At 39.9% G+C, this 9,119-nt stretch overlaps 1 protein-coding gene across 1 annotated transcript in view; it reads left to right on the top strand.

Annotated features, from left to right (window-relative positions):
* The first annotated feature begins 2,401 nt into the window (after window positions 1-2,401).
* HEATR5B (HEAT repeat containing 5B) overlaps window positions 2,402-9,119 on the top strand; it is a 55,237-nt gene continuing 48,519 nt past the window's right edge. Inside the window, exons 1-7 of the mRNA XM_005416245.2 lie at window positions 2,402-2,538; window positions 2,962-3,173; window positions 4,747-4,855; window positions 5,826-5,975; window positions 6,454-6,625; window positions 7,006-7,163; window positions 8,056-8,305. Coding sequence (XP_005416302.1) covers window positions 2,413-2,538; window positions 2,962-3,173; window positions 4,747-4,855; window positions 5,826-5,975; window positions 6,454-6,625; window positions 7,006-7,163; window positions 8,056-8,305 — 1,177 coding nt within the window. The 5' untranslated portion in view covers window positions 2,402-2,412. The remainder of the gene's footprint in view (window positions 2,539-2,961; window positions 3,174-4,746; window positions 4,856-5,825; window positions 5,976-6,453; window positions 6,626-7,005; window positions 7,164-8,055; window positions 8,306-9,119) is intronic.

Here is a 9,119-nt window from a genome sequence, read left to right as displayed (position 1 = left end):
GGGGATGAGCCTGGGAAAAGCGGCGCTGGGAAAGCAGCGGGAATCGTTCCCCTGGCATCGGCTCCTCAGCGGCATTGCCTGAGCATCCATCCCTGCCGGCCGGCGCTGCACCGCTGCGGTACCTCCTGAGGGGCTTTCGGAGCCAGGCATGATGCCCTGAGAGCTGCTGCAGCTTACTAAAGTAGCCAGTACAGGTAGGGGACCCAGGAATGAAAACCTTTTCACCCGATGGAGTCCTTCAGGAGTGTGTGGCTTCGCCTAAAGTTGCCTGTTTCTCGGCTATCTCACTTCACTGAAGTGCACGCGTGATGAAGATACAAGTAGTTGATTTAGGCATAGGAAAACAGTTTGGAAATAGAAAGGAATTTTAGTACCTCTGAACGTTTTCGAATCTCTAATGCTCCAGCATACCTCACTGGCTGCTGGTTGGCTTTGATCGGCTTTGGCTCTGCATCCCGCGGGAGATCACAGTGTATTTATTTCTTGTAACATTCACAGCAAGATCCTGTCCTGGATCGGTAGAACTCGGTAGGCTTCTCACTGCTTTTTGGAGCAAACCTTTGGCCAGTGTCAGTGAGCTTTGGATTGTCTATGTAAGTAGCTCTGTGTTAGACTGACTCTTCAGGTAGCTGAATATTTGTGTAATTGTTCTTGTGTCGGATGCCTTGCGCTTCACCAGCACAGCTGAGTGTATGTGCACGTTTTGTTGCTTAGCCCCTGTGTTTCCTACATTTTAGATGGAGTGGGGAAGGTGCATAAGGTGTCCATGGCTCTTATGGCCAGGGGCAAATGAAACCTTGTATGTGGGGAGGAAAAGGAATACTGGGCTGTGCTGTCAACAGTGCTTATGGTACTTATGTGCTGTTTCGGTGTGACAAGCAGCGCAGATCTCTGGGATGATGTCCAAAGAATCACAGTCCCATCGTTCATTGTGTCTCTGCTCTCATGTAAAGGTGTTTTGAGGTGATGTGTCTGAGTTACTGACAGGCAATGCCTTCTCAGTTCTTTATAAACGTAAAGAAAAAACAAAAAAAACCTGATGGAAAATGTCTTTTGGAGGAGTTAGGGAGGGCTGTGTGTGCTTCCGTATGTGGCTCTTCCACCTTTGCTGGAACTGTACAAAGTGAGAAATATGCCAAGTGCTGAAGTGCAGGGAACAGCCTTAACATTAAAGACAGTGTGATGCTTTTGTTTCATCATTAAGGTGGATTTAGAATAATACATCGTTAATAGTGCAGTATTAATATATCACCTTACTAATGTCTCAGTTGGGGACTATTTAAAAAAAATTATTTAAGCCACTTCATTTGACTTTAAGAATTTGTTGAGTTTGATCATGAATGAGGAAGCAGCTGAGAGCTCTTGAGAGCAAAAGTGGAGCAGTGCAGCTGTCAAAAGATGATGCCTGTTGAAAGCTGATGTCTTACATAATACTCTGTAGTTGTGTTGCTTTCTCTTTTTTTGCCTGGGATCCTAGTTTCAGCATCTCTGCATTCAGGTTTTGGGGTTGGTTTGCTTTTTTGCTTCTTGGGTTTCTTTTTGCTGAAGGTTGTTGATTTAATGTTGTCATTTTGGGTAAATTTTGTGGGTTTTTTTCCTTCTGTCAGCTCTGTGTTCAAAAGCACACTTTTCTTCAAGTGGTTTGCTAAGATGAAGTTGGCAGAGTGTTTGCTTACACTGACAGTGTGCTTTTGGTAGTGCTTTGATGCCAGCCCCATTGATTGAGCAGGATCACCAGTGTTCCATCTGCAGGATTTTGCACGCTGGGGACACCTGCAGTAGTTTGGCTGTTGCTTGTGTTTTGGGCTGTCACCCCTAAGGTTGCTGGATTTCGAGGAGCTTGCTTGTCCAGCACTTAAAGCAAGACTAGTGGGATCAGGGAAATCTTAGGTCAAGTGATGCCAAATCCTATCCCTGTTCCTGCTTCTCCCAAACTTGTGTTGGCTGGAAATTCCTACTTGTGGCAGGCTCATCCCCTCAGCTTGGCTATTGAAGGGTGTGGAGAAGGGAGCCAGGTTCATGGCCCAGCTTTGGGAGTGTGCTCAAGGGTCTTGACTTGCAACAATCCTTTTTCTCTTTCATGTAAGTGGAGTCAGTGAGATGATTCCTTTACCTTTTTTAAGCAGGGACTTTGGTGTATTTTTCTTGGCTGAGAGTTTGTGCCCTGAAATTGCCTGTAGGTGCTCTTTTTACAATTAACAGCTCTGCTCCCTGAAATACTAATGAATGGACTCAGTTTGTAAATATGTGAGTAGCTTTTATGTGGGGCTATTTAGCTAAGTCTAAGCAAGCTGAATATTTTCATTTGATTTTCAAAGCTTTGTGCTGATGTACTGTACTTTATACTAATATTTGCATTTTTATTTTAGAGTTTCTACACAAATTTGCAATAAAATTGGAATTCAACCCATTATGGAGCTGGCTCATAGTTTGTTACTGAATGAGGAAGCATTAGCTCAAATCACAGAAGCAAAGAGACCAGTTTTTATCTTTGAATGGTTGAGATTTTTGGATAAAGTGCTGGTAGCTGCTAACAAGGTAATTTAATGGGTTTTTCCCCCTTTATTTCTAAATAAACTCTCTTTTAAAAAACATTTATATTAATTTCATGCCAGAGAAGGTTTACAGGTAATGGCCAGATGGGACCTGTATGGTTTCAGATTCAGCCTGAAGAGTCTGTGTGCTAATTTGTAGATTTTAAACGTTTAATTTTAGGCAGTCAGTAGGCAGCTGGTAAGTATTTTTAAAAAGTAAAAATGAAATAGGACAGCAGCTAATTCTGAGCATTTAGCATCTGTCTCTGCTGTTGTTGAATGTATCTCATATCTCTCTGAGACAAGCAATTTACTGAGTTATATACAGCTGGGAGTGGTATAAAGTTTACTTCCATTTCTTGTAGATTTTTCTGGATTACACAGTGGATTAAACTACTTTTCGTATTTATTTTTGATCTGTTAACAGACAGATGTCAAGGAAAAACAGAAGAAACTTGTAGAACAGCTAACAGGGCTCATCAGCAGTTCCCCTGGGCCACCCACACGGAAGCTGCTTGCAAAAAATCTGGCTGCTCTCTACAGCATCGGAGACACATTTACTGTTTTTCAGACGCTTGACAAGTGTAACGACATCATCAAGAGCAAAGATGATACTGCAGCCTACCTGCCCACCAAACTGTATGTTTGGGGAAAGGGGAATGATTTTTAAGCCAAGTGGTCCTGGATATTACAGAAGAATCTGCCTGTATATTGTTCATGCTATGTTTATTTATACTTTGTGTCGTTGTTTAGAGTTACATATGCTTGATACAGGTAGCAGAGAAAAGTGCTGGATTGAGCTTGTGGAGGGCAGGGCTCAAAGGTGACACATACATGTCTCTGTGAAAGTGAAATGGTTTTCTATAGGCAAGGTACTGTGTTATGACTCTTCACCTGCTTATGGCATGGAGAAGATAACCATCAATGAAGGCTTTCTACCAGTGGAATTGCTGCTGATTGTGCTCAGGTATTCCATTGAAGGTGGAACCTGCAGATTGTCAAACCAGAGTGTTACCTGTGCCTAGAGCATTGTAACCAAATAATCAAGTTTTTTCCCATCAAACATTGCCTTTTCTATTCCCATACCATGCTAAGCTGCACAGGTGTCTCAAGCAGATTCTCTACATCTGGATATGTGTGTGCATGGATGTGTGATCCAGTTTGTCTTTAGTCATAGGAGCAGTCTCATTTAGGAATTTGGTTAATGCCACAAACAACTTCCACTGACACTGTTTTTGGTACTTTCCCATGTAATGCTTCATATGTTCTTGGTGTCTTGTGAACCCAAATTTGGTCTTGCCTTCAGACATTATGACAACAATAGGATTTGACAATAAAATCTGAAATAGTCACTGTTTGGGCAGATACTGTCCTCTTATTTCTAGCTCTTGCAGCTGTATGAGGAACTTGTGTAAATGGGAAGTATTTTCTGCTATAATATGCTCTGAAATTTATGCTACCAAGTCATAGTCCAGAAGGTTTTTTAATGGACATGTGCCCATTAAAGGGGAGGCTGTAATGAGCTTGTGATGTAACTTTGCTAAAATACTATTTAGCCAGCAATTACAGATTTTAAAAAAGCCTCATTCCTTTGTAATGAAAAAGTGCATGTGTTCAGGAGCTGTTTCTGTGACTGTCCTGGAACAGTTGGTGTATATAACTGCAGTGTGGTGATAACTAAGTATTCCTAATCTCAAATGGCAGAGCAAGAAAAATATGTGAATAATTGGATCCAGAGATTTTGCAATGCCTGTAAATTTTCCTGTGTTATGCAATAATTTTTGCATTTTAAGTTCTTAGTCTTCAAAAAACCCCATATTTCAGTATCTACAAAAATGTGTCAGGTTATATTACAGGCTAGAGGCTTTTTTGCTTAGCAAAGAGACAGTTTATTGAGACACAAAACCCTAATCTTGCTGGGATTTCAGCCTATCTTGTTTTCTCCAGAATTTTTTACTCTATATGTAGATCCTATAGTAATACCTTTTCAAATACATTTATATTCTTAAAATCTGGTGACTTTTCTGTTGCTTTTTTTTTGGTAAACAAAATATTCTTTAGATGGGCTATGTTAAACAGCCAGTATAAGTAGTGAATAGCAAATAGATTTTTATTCATCAATGTTGATTAGAACATACATTTCTACTTAACTATTTGTTTTCATTTGGAAGATATGTTAATATGTGTACTCTTTTTCTCTGTTTTCTCATAGGGCTGCTGTGGCATGTGTTGGAGCATTTTATGAAAAAATGGGGAGAATGCTGGGTAGTTCTTTTCCAGAAACTGTGAATAACCTGTTAAAGTCTCTGAAAAGTGCAGAGGTAAGTTTCAGTTTGTTTATGTGGTCTTAATTCCATTTTAAACTGAAACTTGCTTCCTCCAGCATTGTTTGCCAGATTGTCTAGATTGTTTTTCTTCTGCACTGAAGGATGCAAATCACTTACCTAGCTAGTTTCAAGTCTACTGCAGAGAGTTTAGACTTTGTCATATGAATATTGTAATAGTTACTTCGTAGTGGTGTCAGTAATTAAAATTCAGAAATGACTGTATCTGTCATTTCTAACTACTGTTTTAGGGTTTTTGCCCATGTACTCTGAATAAACATTTAGTTGTTAAAATTAATAATGAATGCTTAAATTTTGCTGGGGAGGTTGTTACTCTGCATGTGAGCAGAATACATTGTGTCCTGAAAAGAGAGAGTGTGTCATAATATTGAGAGAATGTATCCTGGGCTGTCAGTGCGTCTGATTTCGTGCAAATAGCTCTTGTTGGGACAAGTTGGAATATTGACTGTGCGGGTCTTGTGGCGCCAGCTGTTTTCTTCAGCTGTGTTGTTGTACCTGTGTGATTGCTTATTTATTTATTTATTTAATGTATTTATTTATGTGTGTGTGTGTGCTCTCAGATTGTAACTACCTGCCTGTGTGCAGGTACAGCATGAAGCTGCTATCTTACTTGGGCTTCCCATTTTCTCTTACCAGCTGCTTTCTCCTTTTTTTGCCCCAAATCTGCAGTTGATAAGTAGTGGGGCAGTGCAGAAGCATTTTACCTAGAGCCAGTTCCTTGGATTGCCTGGGCTCAATTTATGTCACAACTGAGGGACTTTAAGTAAAGCTGTGTGTGGTGTTTACTTCTATTTAAAATCAGCTATGTATCAGTGATATATGCCTTCATTTTCAACGTTTTCAAAAACATTCCTGCATAGAAGCAGGAAAATGTGTAAGTATACACCTGGTTCTCAGTGTAACTGCTGTGTCCACATTTTTCAACAATATTTTTGTGTGTGTGCAGTCTCAGGGCCGCAGTGAAATCCTGATGAGTTTGCAGAAAGTCCTCAATGGACTTGGAGGAGCAGCAGCTTCTTGTCACCGTGATATTTATAAGAATGCCCGTTCTCTGCTGACGGACAGATCGATGGCTGTGCGCTGTGCAGTGGCTAAGGTGGGTGTCTTCTCACCAGCCACACACATTCTTGGGCTGTGACTAGGGAGTGCCTGCACTTGACCTGGCACCTGTTGTTCAGGAAAGGAAATTTGGTAGTTACTTGGACAAGGTAAGTCCTTTAGTTTACACTAGAGGGTCAGATATTTGATTGGTACTGTAGTACTGTATTCCCCACTTGATAAAAAAGTATGATATAGAGAATATATTATCAGTGAGCCTCAGTGGGAGAGGTTTTTGGTAACATGGTTCTGTAGAGCTTTCTTTTAATTTTTAAATTTATGTATTAGCCTCTTCCGTGATTCTTCTGATTGTTTATTCAGCTGAGATAGTTGACATGTGGGAGAGTGTGTCTAAATTAATTATTGAAATTTTCATATTAAAATACTTTCTGAATAAACCTGATGATTGCAGCCTGATACTTAGATAAAATGTAAGAATGCTCTCCTGGTGCTTAGCAAGTCTATTTTTCCTACAGTGTCTGCTGGAATTACAGAATGAAGCGGTGTTTATGTGGACAGCTGAACTAGAGAATGTTGCAACACTCTGCTTTAAAGCTCTGGAAAACTCGAACTATGGTGTGCGAGTTGCAGTGTCAAAGCTTTTGGGGACAGTCATGGCTACAGCACTGATACCAAAACAAGCAACAGGTATGAGCCCTTCTGGATTCCATGTCTACATTGCCAGACTCGGCACCTTCAGTACCATGTTACATTGACAGTGCTGCATGACACATTGTTGTTCCAATAGATGGAAGCTTGTAGATGGATTGTTTGTTTTACAAACAATAAGCTAAAAAGAATCAGAAGCAGAATCTCTGTTGTAGTCATACAAAGAAAAGACAGAGCAAACTATCAAAAGCCACCTGGGAGAAGTGGCTTGTTTTTAAGCATGCAAATAAATTGTTATCTGAAATATTGGGTAGATTTGTTTTTGCAAGACAATTTTGAATTAATAAGTCTGGTTTAGAGATCATTGCTTGTGTTGGTTGGAGCTTTGGGAACAAATAATTACTTTTCTTTTTAAAAAGTGATGCGGCAAAATGTGAGGAGAGCCACACTTGAGGAGGTCTTGGAGCTCATGGCCACAGGATTTCTGCGAGGAGGATCTGGGTTCCTGAAGAGTGGTGGAGAGATGTTAAAAGTGGGAGGATCTGTCAATAGGGAAGTGCGAGTTGGTGTTACCCAGGTTTGTAATTTTTTGAATGAAGTAAAATTTATACATAATTCCTTTTAGTAGGAAAAATACACATTTCTGTTCTCTATTTCTGTGTAAGTTAATTTACAGGTCTAATTTGACTCTTCTGTTTTGTGATATGTACATGAGGTATCATTCCCCTATCTACTTTCTTCTATTATTGATATGCAGTGACAATGGATTAAAATATGAGCTAAGGAAAACTTACTTGATCAGTGTATATTAGGTGAGATTAACTTGCAAAAATATTAGAAAACTTAGTATGTTAAATACTTTAGTTCCTTTTTAAAATTTAGTTTCTTTTTAGAGAGGATGCTCTGTTACCCTTTTGTGGCTCCTGAATGTGGAAGCTCCTCTTGTCTGAGAGACAAAGGTGGCAGCAGCATCTCTTCAAATTCAGACATTCTCGTGCTGACTTGTATTTCAGTATGCTGAAGTACCTTCCCAGAATCCAGATTCTTTGATCATAGGTTATTTTGTGAAACCCTTTATTTTGTCTCAGCCTTTTTCAGGTGAACTTGGTGAATATTCCAGGTTTTCATTGTGAGCTGGAACACATTGATGTTTCTTCTATGTACATGATGTTCTTAACTTTTTTAGAAAGAGACACATTTAAAGCAATGAACTGTGGATTTTTGCTGTCATCCAAAGTGTATTTTAAGCATCACAGTACAAGGGCTGCTCTTGGTACTGGAGAAAGTTGAGTTTCAGCAGCAAAGATATGAATACTGAATTTTTCGTGCTGAGTAACCTCATTAGGTTAGGGCTGCTTATTGCTGACTGGTGTTGCTACTATTGTGCATTAGAATCTGGCTGTAGTTTCACACAGTCTTTTGTTTCTGTTTTAACTGGGTTGCTGTGTGTGTGACTTCTGGATCTGCAGGCCTACGTTGTGTTCGTTACAACACTGGGAGGGCAGTGGCTGGAGCGCAACTTTGCCACCTTTCTGTCCCACGTGCTTGATCTGGTATCCCACCCTCGTGCAACCCAGACCCATGTGGAGGCTGTTTACTCTCGAAGATGTGTGTCCTTCATCCTGAGAGCAACTGTGGGCAGCTTGCTGGGGGAGAAAGCACAGATTGCAGCTGCCAAAGAAATATGTCAAGCCATTGGTAAACAAATGAAGGCAGTGGGTGAGAACCATTTTTCTTCATTCAAGAGCACCTGAAAGTTACTGTCATTTTACTGAGGCAGCCATTTTTTAGCTTTCTTCTACTGTGAGGAGTAATTTTGTTCTTATGGGACATGATAGTTCATTTGCTTTCTGTTTCAAATGTTCAGAGGTTGAGTTCTGCTTCAAAAGTGATTGTATGACGCTGGGTTGTTATCCCAGGTAGCAAATGCATTGTCAAAAGCCTAGAATGGAAGTGGAGAAGAAAACTGTGCATTTGCCATCTATCTTGGGATAGGTTGTATTGAAAGTCATGCAGAGTTCTTTACTAACAGTGTTAAAAATCCTGTAGCTCAAGATCTTGTAGATCCTTGTGTCTCCCCTGCTAATATCCGTACTAATATCCAATTGGATTTTGTGATAAAAATGATGTAATCTGAAGAATATGACCCCTTTGCAAAACTTTGAAGAATATGGAATCACTAAGAGGGCTAACAAAACTCTCTTGGCATCTGTTTCTTATGAAAGGAAGTAGCTCAAGCTGGAGATTTAAAAGAGTAAATTGGAAATAGTCATCATTTTATTTACCAAACATATCTTTGTTTTCTGCTGCCATCTAATTGGAGCTTAAAACAATGCTTAACATACGGAAATGAATTTGATTTAAAAACTTTGGCTTGTTCTTCTTGTAACAATTTTTTGATGGAGTAGGCATGGAAAAGGTTTCTCATTACTGTAAGTACTACTTCCAAGAGAACAAGTCCATTGAAAATGCTGTTTCTGAGACGAAACAGTTGCAGAAAATTCTCCTCCTGACACCTTGTCAAAGTTGCAGG

This window comes from Geospiza fortis, unplaced genomic scaffold (assembly GCF_000277835.1).
Source record: "Geospiza fortis unplaced genomic scaffold, GeoFor_1.0 scaffold41, whole genome shotgun sequence".
In the NCBI taxonomy this organism is placed as follows: Eukaryota; Metazoa; Chordata; class Aves; order Passeriformes; family Thraupidae; genus Geospiza; species Geospiza fortis.
Note: the sequence above shows the minus strand (reverse complement) of the source record. Positions and strands in the feature narration are given on the sequence as shown.